The sequence below is a fragment of the Rattus norvegicus genome, chromosome 1, assembly GCF_021556685.1.
Source record: "Rattus norvegicus strain SHRSP/BbbUtx chromosome 1, alternate assembly SHRSP_T2T, whole genome shotgun sequence".
In the NCBI taxonomy this organism is placed as follows: domain Eukaryota; kingdom Metazoa; phylum Chordata; class Mammalia; order Rodentia; family Muridae; genus Rattus; species Rattus norvegicus.
The window spans coordinates 76,777,167-76,798,616 of NC_141534.1; the positions used below are offsets into that span (position 1 = coordinate 76,777,167).

The 21,450-nt window shown below is 42.5% G+C and overlaps 1 protein-coding gene and 1 long non-coding RNA gene across 5 annotated transcripts; one reads left to right on the forward strand and one right to left on the reverse strand.

Moving 5' to 3' along the window:
* Positions 1–1,964: 1,964 nt before the first annotated feature.
* Tarm1l1 (T cell-interacting, activating receptor on myeloid cells 1 like 1) lies at positions 1,965–18,583 on the forward strand. 4 transcript variants are annotated; one of them, XM_087606406.1, is made up of 10 exons: positions 2,018–2,167; positions 5,379–5,414; positions 5,550–5,669; positions 5,772–5,870; positions 7,429–7,725; positions 12,498–12,533; positions 12,650–12,940; positions 13,710–14,006; positions 16,450–16,588; positions 18,133–18,583. In XM_087606406.1, exons 1-10 carry the CDS (start codon positions 2,098–2,100, stop codon positions 18,158–18,160), a joined length of 1,413 nt encoding a protein of 470 aa, XP_087462532.1. In that variant the 5' UTR covers positions 2,018–2,097; the 3' UTR covers positions 18,161–18,583. The 4 variants fall into 4 exon arrangements, with proteins under 4 accessions (XP_087462538.1, XP_087462530.1, XP_087462532.1 ...); XM_087606412.1 differs by lacking the exon at positions 5,772–5,870 and having other exon boundaries at positions 1,965–2,167; XM_087606404.1 differs by having other exon boundaries at positions 1,999–2,167; positions 5,550–5,870.
* On the reverse strand, positions 8,386–20,897 carry LOC148007204 (uncharacterized). Its single transcript, XR_015649671.1, has 2 exons — positions 20,757–20,897; positions 8,386–8,978 (listed from the first exon to the last, which is right to left on the reverse strand). It is a non-coding gene; the product is annotated as an uncharacterized LOC148007204 (long non-coding RNA).
* Between the last annotated feature and the right edge of the window lie 553 nt (positions 20,898–21,450).

Genomic DNA, 21,450 nt, shown 5'->3' on the forward strand with positions numbered 1-21,450 from the left:
TGTTTTGATTTGCATTTCCCTTATGACTAAAGATGTTGAACATTTCTTTAGGTGTTTCTCAGCCATTCGGCATTCCTCAGCTGTGAATTCTTTGTTTAGCTCTGAACCCCATTTTTTAATAGGGTTATTTGTTTCCCTGCGGTCTAACTTCTTGAGTTCTTTGTATATTTTGGATATAAGGCCTCTATCTGTTGTAGGATTGGTAAAGATCTTTTCCCAATCTGTTGGTTGCCGTTTTGTCCTAACCACAGTGTCCTTTGCCTTACAGAAGCTTTGCAGTTTTATGAGATCCCATTTGTCGATTCTTGATCTTAGAGCATAAGCCATTGGTGTTTTGTTCAGGAAATTTTTTCCAGTGCCCATGTGTTCCAGATGCTTCCCTAGTTTTTCTTCTATTAGTTTGAGTGTGTCTGGTTTGATGTGGAGGTCCTTGATCCACTTGGACTTAAGCTTTGTACAGGGTGATAAGCATGGATCGATCTGCATTCTTCTACATGTTGCCCTCCAGTTGAACCAGCACCATTTGCTGAAAATGCTATCTTTTTTCCATTGGATGGTTTTGGCTCCTTTGTCAAAAATCAAGTGACCATAGGTGTGTGGGTTCATTTCTGGGTCTTCAATTCTATTCCATTGGTCTATCTGTCTGTCTCTGTACCAATACCATGCAGTTTTTATCACTATTGCTCTGTAATACTGCTTGAGTTCAGGGATAGTGATTCCCCCTGAAGTCCTTTTATTGTTGAGGATAGCTTTAGCTATCCTGGGTTTTTTGTTATTCCAGATGAATTTGCAAATTGTTCTGTCTAACTCTTTGAAGAAATGGATTGGTATTTTGATGGGGATTGCATTGAATCTGTAGATTGCTTTTGGTAAAATGGCCATTTTTACTATATTAATCCTGCCAATCCATGAGCATGGGAGATCTTTCCATCTTCTGAGGTCTTCTTCAATTTCTTTCCTCAGTGTCTTGAAGTTCTTATTGTACAGATCTTTTACTTGCTTGGTTAAAGTCACACCGAGGTACTTTATATTATTTGGGTCTATTATGAAGGGTGTCGTTTCCCTAATTTCTTTCTCGGTTTGTTTCTCTTTTGTGTAGAGGAGGGCTACTGATTTATTTGAGTTAATTTTATGCCCAGCCACTTTGCTGAAGTTGTTTATCAGCTTTAGTAGTTCACTGGTGGAACTTTTGGGATCACTTAAGCTCTTTGCTTTTATAAACCATTTGAGTCTGGGGTATCATTCTTTAGTGAATCATGGACCTTACACCCAGAATGGACTGAATCCTCCTCCATCAATCACTAATTAAGAAAATGTTCCAGGGTTGAAAGATATGGCTCAGAGGTTAAGAGCACTGACTGCTCTTCCAGAGGTCCTGAGTTCAATTCCCAGCAACCACATGGTAGCTCACAACCATCTGTAATGAGATCTGATGCCCTCTCTGGTGTGTCTGAGGATGGCAACAGTGTAGTCACATACAAGAAATAAATAAATAAATCCTTAAAGGAAACAAAAGAAAAGAAAAGAAAATGTTCCACAGGCTGGCCCACAGTCCAGTCTTAGGGAGGCATTTTCTCAACTGAGGTTCCCTCCTCCCAGATGACTCTAGCTTGTGCCAAGTTGACATAAAACTAGTCAGCACAATGGTTTACGAAAAAGTTGGGAGAGAACAAGCAGTGAGGAGAACAAGCAGTCAGGAGAAGGATACGTTGGAGGTGTCTGACAGAAGTGGGAGTTTAGAGATGGGGATAGATATGATGTATGGAACTGTCAAAAAACAAATAAAATTAATATTGAAACAAACCAAAGAACAAAAGGGCAGGGGACAACACCAATTAGTCTATGATTAGCATCGTCTCAGAAGCTTGGTGAGAATTCATAAGTAAGCTTAGAGGTAGGTGGTCTGAATTCTTTCTGTGTGGTAAGAGGCCTCAGTAAACCAAGCCAGTAGGAAGTGGCGTGACATATCGATAGAGATCACATCCCGATTATCACCATGAAACAGAAGCTGAGGGCTAGCTCTGAAGATTACGAGCTGAAGGAAAGGCCTTACTGCTGGTGTGGGAATTAAACTTTAACAGGAATGGCAACCTGAAGATGCAGTCCGGGGAAAGTATGTTAACGTGGGGTACCATGAATTCCCAGTTCTTGCTCTTGTTCTGTCTCGGTAAGTCTGAGGGGGAGCAGGGCGGTTTGTGGTGGGTGGGTGGATTGGTTGTGGAGGCGAATGGAATTGGTAAAGACACTGAGGTAGCTAGTGAGTCCAAAAGGATAAGTGAATATATTTCACTTTGTGAACGTGTGAGGAACATATCGGATACTTTACTGTGTGGTAAATTCTTTCCCTGTGTCCTCCAGATCAGTAGATTCTGAACGTCTCAATGGTTTTCGGCCAAATGAATGAGACTCTTTCTTTTGTATTTGTTATATGCATGGTGTGTGTGTGTGTGTGTGTGTGTGTGCACATGTATCCTCCTCTTGGCCAAGGAGGATACAAGGTATCTTTCTCTGTTCGCCCCTCCATTTTTTGAGGGTTCTCATTGAAGTTAAAACTTCCTGTTTCAGTCAGGCTGGATGGCTAATAAGCTTCCTGGATCTGCCTTTCTCTGTCCCCAGTGTCAGGGTTATATGTTTTCACAGCCTTGTCCTATTCTTTGTGTAGGTACTGGAGAACTCAGAGCCTCTTGCTTTCACAGGACTCATTCTTACCCACTAAGCCAGTGGCTAGCTACATCAGTGAAGAAAATGTCATTCTCTCCCCCATATGTGGCTACTGCCAAAAATTTTAATAAAAGCAGCCCAGATACCCAAAAGAGATGAATGGATAAAGAAAATGAGATACATATGCCAATAGAATTTTATGTAACCTCTTTTCCTTTAGAAAATGAAGTTGCAGGAAAATAAATGCAACTGTTGATCATTGTGTTAAGGAAAATAAGCCAGGCTCAGAAAGACAAATTGTGGGGGTTGGGGATTTAGCTCAGTGGTAGAGCGCTTGCCTAGCAAGCGCAAGGCCCTGGGTTTGGCCCCCAGCTCCGAAAAAAAAAAAAAACAAAAAAGAAAGACAAATTGTGTGTGTGTTTGTGTGTGTGTGTGTGTGTGTGTGTGTGTGTGTGTGTGTGTGTGTGTATGCAGTTGCAAAACAGGTCATGAGAGGAAAAGAAAAGATCGCTATGGAGGTGGATAAAAGAGAGCAATGACATTCATGTAAAAGGAAAACAGAAAGGATGACTGGCAGAGAAGAACAGGAGCGAGCTGGAGGTGGCGCTGAGGGAACAGGGGAGAGCATTGACAGAAAGGAAGAGTTGAGAACTAGAACAATAACACAAATGAATGAGGAGGGCATTATGATGGCTCAGCGGGCAAAGGTGTTTGCTGCTGTGCCTGATGACCCTTTAGAACCCACGTGGTAGAAGGTGAGAACTGTCCAAAGGTGTCCTCTGACCTCCACATGTGCACCACGGCACACATCTGAATCCCTAGTCAATAAATGTATTAAAGAGACACGATGATGAAACTCCATGATCTTCTCCTACCCTGCAAAATTAGTGTGAATAATGGGAGGGAAACATCCTTTAGTCACTCAGGCTATTTATGCATCCGTCATCAGTATGCAAGATCGTCCACTTGATTGTGACATTTTCACACGTACAGATCATTATACCTTGCTCGAATTTTCTCTCCCAGTCACCTTTCCTTGTCTTTCCTCCCTACCTCTTTTTGATCTTTCTTAGCCCTCCGCAAAATGTCCCCACTCTGCTTTGATGTCACATCCATATAGACTTGAACCATTATTTTGAATATGAGAGAAAGTGTGTGATCTTTTGTCATTTTTTCCCCTGCCCCTCCTCACCCACCTTCTCATTTCTCTCCTGTTATGGTCTCCAATACACACACACACACACACACACACACACACACACACACACGTAACTTCAAGGAAAGCAGGGATTTGGGCTCACACGATGGGGGAGGTCATATTGCTGTGCTCACGGCAGCTGGCCACACTGCATACATAGCCAGAATGGTAAATGCTGGTGCTCAGGACCCCAGACTATCGGAAGACACTGCCCACGGTTAAGGTGGGTTTTCCCAACTCAACTAACCCAATCTAGACAATCCTTCATGGGCATTCTCAGAGGCTAATCTAATCTAGGTAACCCCTCATGAGCATGATCAAAGGCTTTTCACTTAGGTCATACTAGATCCTTTCAAATTGACAATATTAACCATATACATACATATAATATATATGTGTGTCTAATATATGTCACATATGTCTGATAATTTCTATAAATATTGTATATATTTATAATATTATTTATTTATTTATTTATTTATTATAAGTACACTGTAGCTGTCTTCAGACACACCAGAAGAAGACATAAGATCCCATTACAGATGGCTGTGAGCCACCATGTGGTTGCTGGGATTTGAACTCAGAACCTCTCGAAGAGCAATCAGTGCTCTCAACCACTGAGCCATCTCTCTAGCCCCGAATATTGGTTTTTCAAGACAGGATTTCTTGGTGAAGCCCTGGCTATCCTGGAACTTGTCCTGTAGACACCTCAAACTCAGAGATCCACCTACCTCTGCCCCTCAAGTGCTGAGACTAAAGCTGTGCGCCATCACCACAAGGCTCTATAAATATATTCATATAAAAATCTGTGTGTGTGTGTGTGTGTGTGTGTGTGTATTTGTGTTCCAAGGATATAACTGTGGTTGCCAGATGTAACGCACACACACACACACACACACGTACACAATACACCTGTGGAGGTCAGGGGACAGCTTTCAGGAATAGGCTCTCTCTTTCTACCATGTTCCAAGAACTGAACTCAGATCATCAGACTTGACAGCAGGTGCCTTTATTCAATGTGCCGTCTCTCTGGCCCTGCTGTACGTTAGCAGATAGAAGAATTCTTCTGGTGGAATCTTTAGGATCTTCTAAGTAATAAAATAGATCTTGTCCTTGAGAGTCTAGAAAAGAACATCCAGGCTAGACATCTTGACTTCAGCCTCTACGATCCATGTAATTCCCCTCTTCTGGCCACCATGGGCACTGTAGGCACGAGAACTGACTTACACGATAGATAGTAAGAAAGTGAACTTACAGCATTATACACGTGAGGCATATATTATTTTGTTACAGTGTCCCTAGGAAATGGACATGCAAGTAGATATTGATGACAACTGTGTTCTCATGAAGGAGATGAGCTGGTGGTGAGCAAGAAACATGCCAGAGTCCAATGCGGGGAACCCAGCAACTCCTGGTTAAGTGGAGCCACAGTCTGAGCTCAGCAATGGAATCCTGGGATCAGGGAGGGTGGTGAGGGAGCTCAGGCAGGGACTGTGTTTCATAAGTCATTCTCTTGCAGGGATATGGACTGGGCAAACAGACATAAGTGTGTTCGGTAAGTATCTCTTTAACCAAGCCCCCCTTGACCCTTCATCCCAAGTGTTTAAATGGATCCATCCCTTTATTTAATTGGTTCCCAGGGAGCAGGACAATATGTCATATACAACTCTTAAGTTTTACTTTCTTTCAGGATCCTTTTTCAATCCCATCTTCAATGTCTGGCCTAGCTCTGTGGTTCCCGCCAGGGGCAATGTGACCCTGCAATGTACAACTTATAAAGAAGATGCAAACTGTGTTATTAAAAAAGAAGGTACTAATTTGAATCTCGAGACACCAATTGGTGTGACAGACAGGACATCTAAATTACATCTCCCTAAGAATTGGCCGAGAACAGTTGAGTTGTATCTCACAGGGTTAGAACAGAGTGATGCCGGATGCTACACCTGTGAATGCTATGAGAATGAGAACCCCGATGACATGCTCAGTGTTGAAATCCTATTATTGGTCACAGGTGAGGAGGGGCTTCCTTAGAATGACACTTGTCAATCTAGCAAAGGGAGAAAGGGGAAAAGAGAGTGATCGTCTTCAGAGCGGAAGGGATAGAATTGAGTACTTTTAGTTATTGTTTTCATTTTTGTATGTGTGTGTTATGTGTGTGTGTGTGTGTGTTATGCATGTGTGTGTATATGCATGTCTGCATGTGTGTGGACACCTTTGGCTGGGGGGAGTATGCGTGCATATATGTGTGCATGCATGTGGAGCTTGAAAGTGATTGGTTGTTCTTCCACCTTATTCACCACGGTGGGATCTCACAACCAAACCATAGCTCCTGGGTATGGTTACTTTTGTTAGCCAGATAGCTCTGAGGGAATCCTCTCTCTCGGGCTTCTGAGGGTGGAGTTACAGGTCAGCCACTCACCTAGAAATTAAGTAGTTTATGGGGATCCAAACTCTAGTCCTCATGCCTGGGTAGTTTGAGGATCAGAAGTAATCAAATTTATAGGAAGAAATAAAAGATGAGGATTTACATGACCTCGAATAGCTGGTCCACACTTTATTTAATGCCAGAGGAGTGTAGTCTTTAGTTCTGACCATGCCATGATCAGGGCACAGGACCCAGTCACTCAATGACCAGAGTTTAAAAGGACATAGATTCCCATGCTTTCAGCTGAGGTTTTAGTAGCTAGGGGGAGTGAAGGGGAAAGACAGGTTCCATAGGGCAGCCCTGGAATTGGTGAGTGAGTGTGGTAATCCACCTGTAAGTCCAGCTTCAGAAGACAGAGGCAGGGTACTCTCAGGGCAAGCCAGCTGGTGAGAGTAGTCACATCCAAGAGCTATGATGTGATCGCAACACCCTGCCTTGTTGAATAAGGGAGCAGAGCGACTGAGGAGGATTCTGACTACATCCATGTCCAGACTCAGTATGGGTGCACACATAAGAGGTTAGCTGCTTCCTTAGGCTGGTTTTGAGACCACAGAGCTTACTGCATTATTTTTACAACCACCTAGTGTCTGGGTTAGAGGGATCAGCTGCTTTCCTTCTGCAACTCCAAAATAGCTGACCTTCTGGACTCTTGAGCTTATCTTAGGGCCTTGGATGGTTTCTTTGTTTGCGGTGGGGGGGGGTCTTTTTTTTTCCTTTTCTCTTTTTTCTGGAGCTGGGGACCGAACCCAGGGCCTTGCACTTGCTAGGCAAGCGCTCTACTACTGAGCTAAATCCCCAACCCCCAGCGGGGGGAATTCTTTCTCCACAGCAAGTATTCTAACTGCTGAGCCATCTCCCCAGCCTTGATACCTTAGTTTTATCTGAAACTTAAAGGAAAGGGGAAGAGTCTCCATTTTTACCTGGATGCTGTGACTCACACCTATGACCCCAGCACTCAGGAGGCAGAGACAGAGGATCTCTGTGTGAGCTCCAGGCCATCTTGGTCTACACAGTGAGTTCCGGGAGGGCCAGAGATAGACAGTGAGGCCAGACACATAGTAGAAGAGATCAGACGTCACAAGAACAAGGGTGGGAGTATAACCCGGGCCTTCCTCTCCGTGACCACAGGGTTCTTCTCTCTCAGGACATTTACCTAAGCCTTCCCTCCAAGCTCACCAACGGAGCAATGTGACAGCAAAAGAGAATGTGACCCTGCATTGTCAGAAGCCAGATAATGTGACTGAATACAAAATGTTCATGCTATTGAAAGAAGGCACCTCATCACCTGTACAGGTTCAGAGTTCAGAAAGCAACAGAGCTGACTTCTTACTTCATAATATGATACCATATGACACAGGAAATTACAGTTGTGTCTATCACAAGAAAGAAGCCCCTTTCTGGGCCTCACACCCCAGTGATCACATTCAGATCTTTGTGTCAGGTAAGTTTTAAATATTCTCCTCCAGGCACATATGTAGCAGATATGAGGCTCAGTCTCCATGCAGGTCCCCCAACAACTGGAGTGGGGAGGGGGCATTTGCTATCCCTAAAGCGGTTGACTGTCTGTGAAATCGATTCCCCAACGGGACTGCTTTGTCTGGCCTCAGTAGAAGAGGAAGCACCTAACCCTGAGGAGATTTGATGCACAATGGTGAGGTGGATATTAGAGAAGGGGACAGGGGGTGGGGAGGAACTTTGTGTGTGGGAGAACTGAGATGGGTTACAGAAATTGGGATATAATTTAAAAAATTAAAAATATATAAATAAATATTTTATAGTTACTATAGAGATAAAAGAAATTGTATAAGGGGCTGGAGTTAAGTACACTTACTGTTCTTGCAGAGAATCAGAGTTCAGTTTTTGGGATTCAAACCAGGCAGCTTACAACCACCTATAACTCCAGCTCTCCATGGAATCTGACACTCAATTCTGGCCTCTGAGGATACTAGTATTCATGAACACACCCATACACACATATACAGGTACACACACACACACACACACACACACACACACGCCACACTGCACACTTATGGAGCACACACTTACTCACCCCAGAAAGGGAACTCATGACAAACCAAAGAAACAATCGCACCAAATGTCCAATTGATAGAGCAATGAGTTATTATTGGAGTTTTAACAGGAGTCTGGGTGAGGGACTTCTTACACGGAGTTGGGATGATGAAAAAGCACAGCTGTGTCAGCAGAAAGTCCACTCCAACAGGGCTGACTGATGGACGACTGACTCATGGAAGCTCCAACACTGGAACTCTCTGCACAGCTTATAGGCAGTCGGACAGTCCAAGAATTCCCTTTTCTCTGTGGTTAGTTTGGTCATTTTTAAAAATGTTCTTCTTGAAGGTTTTTATTTATGCATATGAACATTCAATTTGCATGTATGCCAGCATGCCAGAAGAGGACATCAGATCCATTATAGATGGTTGGGAGCCACCACGTGGCTGCCGGGATTGAACTCAGGACCTCCAGAAGAGCAGTCAGTGCTCTTCACTGCTGAGCCATCTCTCTAGCCTGATGACTCTTCTTTTTTATATGACTTCTTTGAGAATCTTCCATCTCCTATGAGCTTCCTCCTCCTTTCTGACTGAATGTTTCACTTTGGATGAAACTGCCTCACAACAATGGCCTAAACATGGTCTATTTTCGTAAAAGTTGTGAAGAATGTATATTTCAGTCCTGTTGGATAGAATATCATTTAAACGTCTGTTAGATTTACTTTATTTGTGGTGCAGGTCAGTTCTGAGGTTTCCTTTTTGATATTTTGTCTGGATGGTGTATCTATTGATGACAGTGGTATACTGGAGTTACCTATTATTCTTGTATCTGGACCTTCCTTCCTCTTTATATCCATTAGTATTACTTTTATGGAAATGGGCACATCTGTCTGTTTTGTTTGTTTGTTTATTTTTGAGACAGCATCTTGCTATGTAGGTTATGCTTACCTGGAATTTTCTACCTAGTCTAGGCTGGCCTTGAACCCACAGCCTCCCTGTGTCTGCCTTCCAAGTGCTAAGTGAAGCCATGAGTCACTATGCCCAACTCAATCATTAAACCTTTTTCTTTTCTTTTTACATTTATTTATTGTGACATACAAGCACATATGCGTGTGCCCATGCCCATGCCATACCATGCATGTGGAGTTCAAAGGGCACTATGACAGAGTCAGTTGTCTACTTCATCTATGTGGGGATTCCATTGAACTCACCAGGTCATCATTAAATCTTGGTGGCAAGTGCTTTTACTTGAGATATCTCACAGGCAGAACTAATCTTTACATTCTCTTGGTGGGTCGTTCCCTTTGTTATTATATTATTATCTTTGTATCCCTTCACTAATTTTTTTTGAGACAGGCTCTCACTATGTAGCTCTGCATGGCCTGGAACTCACTCTACAGTTCAGGTTGGCTTTGAACTCACAGAGTGACTGCCTCTGCCTCCCAAGTGCTTGAATTAAAGGCATGCTCCACCATGCCTGTACCCTGTAACTAATTTTGACTTGACGTCTACTTTGTGAGATATAGCTATTCTGCTGGTTTGGGGGCTGTTATTTACTTGGTATATAATTCTCCATCCTTCCACTTTCAGTGTGTGTGTGTGTGTGTGTGTGTGTGTGTGTGTGTGTGTGTGTGTGTGTGTGTTTTCACAAAGGAAGGTGTATTTCTCACAGAGAGGGCACAGTTGAATCTTGTTCTTAAAATCCTATCAAATTGAAGTTTGTCTTTTGAAAGGAAAGGAAAGACCATTATATTTATGGCTTTTAAATTATATATATATATATATATATATATATATATATATATATATATATATATATATGAACTGTCTTAAGACACACCAGAAGAGGGCAGCAGATCCCACTACAGATGGTTGTGAGCCACCATGTGGTTGCTGGGAATTGAACTCAGGACCTCTGGAAGAGCAGTCAGTGCTCTTAAGCACTGAGCCATCTCTCCAGTCCCCTCTTTCAAATTTTAATATTATTTCTTTGCTCTGCTGTCTTAGGACTTGTCATGGACAGGCTCTTTTCTTGTATATCTATTTATAGCCTGGTGTTTGGATATTCATTTTTTTTCCAAGATTCAAAAAAAGATTTTACTACCATCCCATGGAATGGGTGGTCTGTGTATTTTGTTTTATCTTGACTGCTTCTCCTGTTCCACAGATTCTGATGCTCTCTATCTCTCTGCTGATCTCAGTTATACGTGTGTGTGTGTGTGTGTGTGTGTGTGTGTGTGTGTGTGTGTGTGTGTGTGTTATTATTCTTTCCATTTATCCTGAGGTGGTGGGGTTTGCTCCTCACCATAGGGTATCCTGTATCCTTCAAAGTCCAAGCTTCCTGCTGCCTCAACTTTTCAATATGTCTACACTTGGATGCCCCCTCACTACAGCTGTTTTCCACACAGAAATTATAGCAAGGTGTAGGCTTCCCAGATTGTAATTATTCTGTTTCCTGAATCTCTAGAGTATCCGAGTCTTTAACAGTAAGCTCCCTTTCAAAATAGTGCCTGGGTATGATACTGTAAGGTATGGAGAAGGGGTAGGGAAGAGGGCTGTGGGGATAGTTTATACTTAGACAATGTGGACATCTGGCATGGACCAAGATAGCTAACACTGGGACATTCAGGGAGCATGAGTCAACAACCAAAACAAAAAAAGGTTGACACTGAATGTCCAGAAGACCCAAAACTAAGCAAGTGATGTAATCTGCTATACAACTATTTATGGCAGGATGCCACTTTTGGGTGGTTCTGTATAAATATGACCTTGAGGTCAGAAACAAGAGCCTTCATCTTGGCAAACTTTGTGTGTGTGTGTGTGTGTGTGTGTGTGTGTGTGTGTGTGTTTGTCTGCATATATATATCCCCTGAAACTGGAGTTACAGGTGGTTGTTAGCCTGGGTCCTCTGGAAGAGCAGCTGGTGCTCTTAACTTCTGAGCCATCTCTCCAGCCCATCTTTTATGATTTCTCTCCTCCCCTCTCCTCCCCTCTCCTCCCCTCTCCTCCTCCTCCTCCTTCTTCTTCCCCTCTCTCTCTCTCTCTCTCTCTCTCTCCCTCTCCCTCTCCCTCTCCCTCTCCCTCTCCCTCTCCCTCTCCCTCTCCCTCTCCCTCTCCCTCTCCCTCTCTCTCTTCACTTTATAGCTCAATTGTAGTGTCTCCTCCTCCTGGTCCTCACACAGCTCCCCCCTTATTCCTCTTCCCTTCTCTTCTAAGAAGGTGGGGGAGCCCTGGATACCAACCCACTCTGGCACATCAAATCATGGTAGTACTAGGCATACTGTCTCCTACTGAGGGATAAGGCAGCCCAGTTAAGGGACTGGAATCCATAGGCAGGCAACTCTCAGGGACAGCTCCCACTCCTGTTGTTGGGGGACCTGCATGATTTTTAGTGCTCTTCCTCTTTTCCCTTTTTTTCTAAAGATTTATTTATTTATTATATACACTGTAGCTATCTTCAGATACACCAGAAGAGGGCATCAGATCTCTTTACAGATGGTTGTGAGCCACTGTGTGGTTGCTGGGAATTGAACTCAGGACGTCTGGAAGAGCAGTCAGTGCTCTTAACTACTGAGCAATTTCTTCAGCCCTCTCTTCCTTTTTTTCATTTTGGGATAGAGGTGATTCATTGATATCTGACTCTTTATTTCCAGTATCACTCACTCAATCACTTATCCATGCTTTGGGAATAAATGTCCTAAGTCATGTCATCTGAAGCACCAGCCAGCCATTACTATGAGAATTACCCTGTTCTAAGAAATTTTCAAGGAACCCCCAGCAAATGAAAGGCATTTTCATCATCAGGAAGAAGCCAGTCTTATATCCAAATCCATGGGAATTCCCCAGTGTCCTGCATAGCTTCTGCTTATTCCTGGAGTGGAGGTTGGAATGCATACCCTGCTCTAACAGAAGTAGTGAGAATAAGTAAAATTTGGGGATAGAATGAGTGTGAGATTGGAAGGATTTGTGGAATATTTGGAGACTTGAGTAGCACTGAAGTATTAGAAGTGAAAACAGAGAGGTGGCAGAGGAGAGTCTCAGGCAACAAGGAGGTGCTAAGTTGGCCTAAGCATGCAAACCCTGAACCTATGAACTCGGGGTCTGAGCTCAGCCAGAACCTCTAGGGTGTTCCTCAGAACCAACAATAGCAACGAGATGCCTCTCATCAGGCACCTGTACCTCATTCATGACTGTTTTACAGATCCAAATGTTGGCCAAACAGACACGAAGAGAGACGGTAAGTGACTCAACACGCCCACTCTGAGTTTTCATCCCAAATGTTCTGTTTCCTTCCTGGGCTTCCTGGGAGCAGGTGGATGTGTCAGATCTAGACTGATTTTTGCTTCCCTCCAGATACCCTTCCCAAACCCTGCCTCAGTGCTTGGCCCAACTCAGTAGCATCAGAGAATGGCAACGTGACCCTGCACTGCGTGAGTCCCACCCCAGACATACAGCTTGTTCTCAGAAAGGGAGGCGTTATTTTGGATTCCAGGCTTCCACATCATTTGACACAGGCGACAGCTGAGTTTCGTCTGACGAATCTGCGGCAGGCTGATGCTGGATATTACACCTGTGAATACTATCTAAAAACGTCCCCCGATAGAATCTCACCTTCCAGTGATGGGCTCTTACTATTGGTCACAGGTGAGGAGAGGCTGCCTCAGAATGACATACAGCAATTTTCAGAAGAATGGTGAGCGGGGAACCAAGGGAATGCAGGTAGGGAAAGGAGTGTGGTTTAGGGCTGGTGAGAGGGCTCGGCTGGTAGAAGCTTTGGCTGTCACATCTGTCAACCCAAGTTGTGACCCACACGGTGAAAGGAGAGACACAAATTGTCCTGAGACTTTCTTATTCATGCTCTGGTACGTCACCTTCCCAATAAGTAAATAAACTCATAATTTTAAAAGAGGTATCATCCAAAGAGTTGGGGAGTTGGGGAGGACATGAAATTACAAGGACAAAATTGAATACTCCAGTTTTCCTGAGATCAGTAGGAGTAAAACAAAACAAAACAAAACCCTCTGTTCTTCACTGGTCTCACACAAAAATGATTCTATTAACAATAAAGTCAAGGGAAGGAAAGGGCTTACAGGGTCATACTCTTTATGACTAAACTATTGGCTATGGGTAGACTCTGGAAGAGAGGGGCTTTGGTTAGTCTCAGTGGGCCCTCAAACCCAAGACAGATTTATGGAGATAAGGAAGGTGTTGGGGGTGGTGAAAATGATCAGTCTGTAATGTGTACATGTGCAAAACTGTCTAAAAACAAATTTAATTAATAAAAATATGACTGTTGAGAGTCAAGATAGACCTTCAGAAAGATTGAGCATCAGCAGGACCCTTGCAGAATGAGAAGAATGAATATAAGATGCCAGGCTTCACCCCTTGCCCGTGGACTGTGTTTCTCTTACAGGATACTTGTATAAGCCTTCCCTCCGAGTCAACCACTCGGGCCTGATGACCACAGGAGGAAAGGTGAACTTACAGTGTCAGAAGCCACACAATTTGACAAACTATAAAATGTTCGCTCTGCTAAAGGAGGGAATGTCATCACCCGTACAATTTCAGAACTCAGAAAGTGACACAGTGGATTTCACCCTTCAGGATGTGACAGTCAATGATACAGGAAGGTACAGCTGTGTGTACCTTCAGACAGAAGCTCCTTTCAGAACCTCATATCCAAGCGACCATCTTGTTATCTCAGTGGCAAGTAAGGATTTCATCATGGCAAGAGGATTTTTCCTAATAATTTAAATTATATTTTTATTATATGTTTATGTAATATATATTATATAATTATATAGCAGTTACATGTTACATATAACATATAATATTATATGTTAAATATTATTTTATATTATATATTGTATAATACACATTATAGATTATATATTATAATATAAACAACACATAATTTATTATACATGATATAAATTATATGTAATGCAAATGTATAAATTATATTTATACATTATACACCAATTATATTATAATGCAAATATAGCTGCATATACAATATGTATAATCATATTATATATAAAATATATAATTATATATTTATATATTATATAATTATGTATATGTATACTTATATATACTAAATACAATATTATATAATTTATGTTATAGATAATATATTATTATAATTGTAGTTATTCCATAATTTTATTGCTTTATCACTGTACCTTTTTTCCCCTTTTAAAAAAGATCTATTTAATTTTGAAAATTATTTGTATGTCTGTGTGTGGGTATATGTACATGAATGAGGATAGGTCATTGGTTTCCCTGGAGCTGGAGTTACAGCCAGCTCTGAGTAACCTGATTTAGGTGCTGGGGACTGAAATAAGATCTTTGCCAAGGCCTATATATTTAAATGTTTTCCCCCAGGCCTATATATTTAAATGTTTTCCCCTAATATTTTCAGTTTCAGTTCTTACATTAAGGTCTTTGATTTACTTGGAGTTGATTTTGAGCAGGATGAGATATAGGGATCCGGTTTCATTCTATACGTGGGAGTCCAGGTTTCCCAGTACTTGTTGAAGAGGGTATCTTCTTCAATGTGAATTTTTGGCATCTTTGTCAAAATAAAGGGGGGCTGTAGCTGTGTGAGTTTATGTCTGGGTTGTCTGTTGTGTTCCACTGTTCTTTGTGTCTGTTTTGTTCTATTGCCATATTGTAATAGCTTTCTTGAGTGAAGCAGGGACACAATGTTCCAGGGATTCAGATGCCAGGTGAAGTTCTGCTAGGCTCAGAGTGGCATTTTGTCGTCTGAGGAAAGATGCTGATCTGCCATGTATTTTGGTGTTCTGTGAATATCTTTTGGTCTACATTTTGCTCATAAAACTAATTCCTAAAGTATCAAAGGAGATGAGGGAAAGGAAATCAGTGACGGTATAGAAATGAGATAAAATAAATAAAGGAAATAATAAAATAAAGTAATAAAATAAATAAAGGAAACGAGCTAAGGCAGTATGGTCATTCAATGAGAAAGGCCCCCATAGGCTCATGCATTGGAATGCTTGATCTCCAGTTTGTGGAAGTGTTTGGGAAGGATCAGGAGGTGTGGCTTTGTTGGAGAAGGTATGTCATAGAAGATGGACTTTGAGGTTTCAAAATCCCAAGCCATTCCCTGTCAGCTCTCTCTGCCTCATGCTTTTGGGTCAAGATGTGAGTTCTCAGTTACCACTTGGACTCCATGTTGCCATGTTCCCCACTATGACGATCATGAACCCTAACTTTCCCATACTGTGAACCCCAAATTAAATACTTTCTTTTGTGAGTTGCCTTGGTCATGGTGTCTTATACAATAATAGACACCCTAGACAAGATGGGCAGTGTCCTAGTTAGCCTGGATTGCCAACCTGACTTAGCCTAGAGTCATCAGAAATAAGAGGTCTCAATTGAGGAATTTCTGTGAGGCAAGTCTATGAGGGACTGTCCTAATTACTAATTGATGTTGGAAGGCTCAGCTCACTTTGGATGACATTACTCCTCAGGCAGGTGGTCTGGAGCTGTACAAAAAAAGCAGCTAAGCATGAGGCAGGGTAAGCCAAAGGGCGAGCTGGAATTTAGTGTTTCTTTTTTCTTTTTAAAGATTTATTTTATGTGTATGAGTATTTTCTTTGTATATATGTGTGTGTATTGCATTCATGCTAGGTACCCAAGAAGGTGAGAAGAGGGTGCTGAAGCTCCTGTAACTGGAATTATGGATGGTTGTGAGTTACGTGTGGGTGCTGGGACTCAAACCCAAGTCCTCTGGAACAGCAGCCAATGCTCTGAACCACTAAGCTATCTCTCCAGTCCTTCTCCATGGTTTCTACTTTGAGTTCCTGCCCTGACTTCCCTTGATGATAGGTTTTAACTTGCATGATGAGATAAACCCTTTCCTCCCCAAGACTGCTTTTGGTCAGAATGTTTTTTTATCATGGCAACAGAAAAGAAAGTAGAATAGACAGAGTGTACAGAAAATAGGTTTAAAATAAAAATCTCCATTCATTTCAACTCTCATAAAACCTTACATTTTGTGTTCAAGGATTAAAACTGCAAAGAATGGACAGCTGCCCACTGGCCAATGCCCAAGTGGGTGGAAGAAAGTCCTTGTGGTAAGGAAAGATGCTCCCTACAAAGAATGTAGCTCATCTTCTCTCTTTCAGTAACCCCAAGTGCCGTATCAGAATGTTATACCAAGAGCAATCACATACGGCTGGGAATATCCGCCATGTTTGTGGTGTTTATGGCAGTTTTCCTGGCCGAAGCCTGGTACAGTCAGAGGGCGTCACTAAGCAGACACAGGTAAAATAACAGATTTTTCCTTATGTCACTGACTGTTGGGTAGTTATAAGGAGTTTTTGACCACCAAATTAATGGAGCTATAATTGAAAAATAAAAAATGGTCAGGTGTGGTGTTGCACTCAGGAGACAGAGGCAGATGAATTTCTATGAGTCCCAGGCTAGCCCAATGTACAGAGTGAGTTCCAGAACATTTAAAGGTACATTGTAGGGCCTTGCCAAAACAAAACAAAACAGAAAATAAAAACAATAGAAAATAAATAACACATCCTGTTATGATATATTTAAATTTTGTTAATTATACATTAATTGACATGGGTAAAAGAATTAAGTGATTCATTATATATAAAGTAGTTACACTAATAATTAAATGATCACCACGAAGCAGCTAATGAACCTACTTGTAAAGATTTATTTTTATAGAAAATTTCCATTATTCATTACTGTCACAGTGCTGTACTTTTGATCATTATGGGGAGTTACTAAAACATCTGGCTTTACCAGGGAGACTGCTCATGGCTTTCCACATGGGCACCCATGTCATTTTATGTAGAGTAGATTTTATTTACCATGTTGGGTGATCCTGTTTGTTTTAGGCATAGATATGTTTAACATATCTAGATTACTAAGCAGTACAATGTCCTTTCCCATTAAATGTCACCTGAGGTCTCAAATGTGTGAAATAAGAAATAACCAATGGGGCTGGGGAGATGGTTCAGGGGTTAAGAGCACTGACTGCTCTTCCAGAGGTCCTAGGTTCAATTCCCAGCATCCATATCACAACTGTCTACAACTCCAAGCAATACCTGACACCCTCACACAGACATACATGTAGGCAAAACACCAATGCACATAAAATAAAAATAAATTAATTTTAAAAAGAATACACAAAAGGTTGCTCACAACCTGTGGTCACCTGTAACTCTAGCCCCAGGGGATCTAATGTTCTCTTTTGGCCGTTGCAGCACCCCCACCCCAATGTGCACATATCTACCCCCCTGTATGTATGCCCCCACATACAGGGTTTCTTTGTGTAGTCCTAGCTGTCCTGGAACTTACTTTGCAGACCAGGCTGGCCTGGAACTCACCAAGACCTGCCTTCCTCCGCCCCTCGAGTGCTGGGATTAAAGGCATATACTACCACTAAACAGCTAAAATGCCTGTTTTTAAAACACCTTATACCTACTGTAGCTTTCAAATATCTCAAGTTGGAGGGGATGAGAAGTGGGAGTAGGGACTCTCTCCTCCCCTAAAGTAGAGCCTATGTTTGGAGACCCTGTAAAATTAATATTTTTCGAGTAGTGGACATGGCTTAGTGGGTAAAAGCATTTGTTGCTGGACCTGACAGTCTGAGTTTGATCCCCAGGATCCATGCATAGAAAGAGAGAACTGATTCCCACACATTACTCCCTGACCTCCACACATATAATGTAGCACCCACATATGGCCACACGCGTACATGGGCATATGCACTTAAAATAAGTAAAACATAACAAAAGAGTTAATACTTCTCAACCAAATTCAGATCTAATCTTCTTTACCCACAGGCCCTACAGCACCCCAGGGCCACCATGAATCATTGGTCAAAGCAGACAAGTTGCTCTTCAGTTTTCTATGAAGCCTGTACCGCCCGCTCTTTGAAAGCTATCCTGGGATGGGATGACATCCATCTCTTCATTCCTTACACGGCACAGAGGACAGAACTGGCCATAGATGTTCACCGGACTTCACTGTTTTACAATAACTACACTGAAAACTACTCCTATTTTCCCCTACAGATAGGGCATGCTGCCTAGAGCATAAACCAAAGCCTTGGTACTATGGATCTGTTTCTGTGTTCATAATTATGTTAGTATGATCTATAAGGCTTTATTTTATATTTCTTTAGAATGTATTTTGTGTACCCTCCTGGATATCATTGGCACTATGTATGTAGTATGCAAATTAGGTACCTTTTGCAGTGTATATTACATGTATCTAATATACAATTAATTGTAATGGTTTTGATAAATTATTAGGTTGATGCTTTGTCCATTCTCTCTCTCTCTCTCTCTCTCTCTCTCTCTCTGAGTGTGTGTGTGTGTGTGTGTGTGTGTGTGTGTGTGAGAGAGAGAGAGAGAGAGAGAGAGAGAGAGAGAGAGAGAGAGAGAGGTGTGCAGGTGCCTACTGCAGCCAGATCACCTGGAGTTGGAGTTACAGACAGTTGTGAACCACCTGATAATGAATGCTGGGAACTGAACCTAGGTCCTCTGGAAGAACAGCAAGTGCTCTTAACCACTAGGCTCGCTCTCTCTTCCTCCCTCCCCCTCTCTCTCTGTCCCCCTCCCCCTCCCTCCAATCTGTTTTTTGAGGCAGGGTCTCTCAGTGAACCTGGAACCACTGATTTGCCTAAACTGGCTAGACAAGAGGCACTAGACTTCCTCCTGTCTTCCTCTGCCCATCAGGAGATCACAAGGCCAGTTGGAACATCTGACTCCTTATGTGGATACTGGGGATAAGAACTCAGGCCCTCTCCACAGTCAGACATTATGTGGAGAAAGAGTTCTTGGAGGTCTCCATTGAAGCTCTGGGAACACAGTGGAAGAGGTGGAGGAAAGATGGTGGGAGCCAGAGGGGTCAAGGACACCAGGAGAACTGTGGGATCAACTAAGAAGGATTCATAGGGGCTCACAGAGACTGAAGCAGCGATCTTGGAGCCTACATGAATCTGTGCTAGATCCTCTGTGTATGTGGTATCGTTATTTTGGCTTGGTATTTTGGGCAGACTCCTGGCAGTGGGAGAGGAGGTGTCTCCATCTCTTTTGCCTGCTACTGGGATCCTTTTCCTCCTATTGGGTTTCCTCTCCCAGCCTTGATGCGAGGGTCTGTGCCTGCTTTTATAGTACCTTGTTGTGCTGGGTCAGCTGACATCCCTGAGAGAACTGCTTTATTCTGGGGGCGGGGTGGGGGGAGGGCAGGTGTGGATCTGGGAGAAAAGAGAGGCAGGAGAGAACTGGGAGGAGTAAAGGAAGGGGACCTTGTCTTCAAGATATATTCTATATAAAAAAAGAATGAAATAATAATAATAAAGCAAAGAACTCGGTCTCTCATGCTTGTACAGCACCCATTTTTCTGGCTCTCCCTGACCCGTTCTAGCTATTTTATTTACTATATTTGCTTTGAGATGTAAGAATATAAAGATTGTCTTCTTTGTGATGTCTTTTTAATGCTAAGCAGTTTGAGCTTCAGTAAATACCAACAATCAAAGATGCCTTTTCTTTAAAGTCAAGCACTTTTGGGAGCTGGTGACATCTCCAATCAAGTAAAGGCACTTACCACCAAGCCCAGTGCCTGGAAAGAGATAATTGACTCTTGCAAGTTGGTCTTTCCCCTCAGCACATCTCTTACATGTGTGCATGGACTTGCACTAACTAAAAAAATGTATAATAAGAAAAAACAACTTTTGTATGCTGTCAGTTGAAATTGTTGCCTTAAACATGAGGGCTGTCAGTCTCACCTAGCAAAAAAGCACACGTTGGGGCCTGAGAGATGGTTCACTTGCTAGATTACTTGTTGCTCTTTCAGAGGTGTTTCCAGTAACCACATGCTGGCTCAGAACCATCTATAACTCCAGTTCTAGGAGATCTAACAACCTCTTTTGATTTCCACAGGTACCAAGCATACACATGATATACAGACATCTGTGTAGGCAAACACTTCCTATTCATGCCAGAAATTGTAAATGCCTTGGTCTTGTGCAGGTAGCCACAGTTGCTATGAGTTGACGTGCATAGGTAACAGGCCGTGCCTCACCCAGAAGGCAGCATTTGACAGCCCTCCTTCTATCCACAGGCGTTAACATCTTCTTTACCCTCTCCTCCTTGATTTGCCTGTGCCCCATCTTTTTGTATGTGTCACATCTTTGTGTGTGTGTGTGTGTGTGTGTGTTTAGTTAATAATTTTATATAAATTAGTGCTCTGTCTCCATGTATACTTGCATGCTGAAAGAGGGTATTAGATCCAAGTATAAATGGTTCTGAGACACCATGTAGTTGCAGGGAATTGAACTCAGAACCTCTGGAAGAACAGCCAGTGCTCCTAACCCCTTGATCTCCAACTTTGGTATCGTCATGCATCTAGAATACTCACAGTCAAATACTCCTCTCTGGACTTGATATTCCTATTCGCTTACCTTCAAGAGGAAGAACACTAGGGCTCAAGAGCTGAAGAAGCCCATGGAGTGACATGCTCAGCTGGGTGTCTGAGCTGTGAGTGAGATCCCTTACAGTCAGACCAGGCAGTCTCACGATACTCGTGTGTGCTCAGTTCAAGTACAGGAAGAACTAAAGCCTGAGGAAAGACATCAGATGAGGAAACAGGGGTGGGCCAGAGGCCACACTGGGGTTCCCTTTCTTGAAATTTCCGATGAAAACATTTCTGTCTTGTAAAAAAAATTTATTTAATAATGTGTGTTGTACAGGACTGTCCTACAGGCTCAACAGACACTATTTTTGTGAGGTCAAGAAAAACTTGTCACAGCTGTGTTTGGTGACTGTTGGCTCTTCCCCATAGAAGGAGATGTGGGGAGGGTCATGGCCCTTTCACCGAAGTATCCACTACCTCAAACCAGTTTTTTGCAATTCTGTCTTGACCAAGCTGGCTCAGTCAATGGGTTCTCCAGGGAGGGAGCAAGGATTGAAAAGAAGAAGACAATTAGACACCACTATAACACGGCCCCAGGCAGTTCTGAAGCTGAAGCAGGTTTATTTTCTTTCCAGTCCTCTTTTATATCATTCTAGGTGCATACAAAAGATACAGCCAGTCCTAAGGAATAAACAAAGTAGTTAAGGAAAAATGAGCATAAACAAAATGGTCAAACAAGGCAA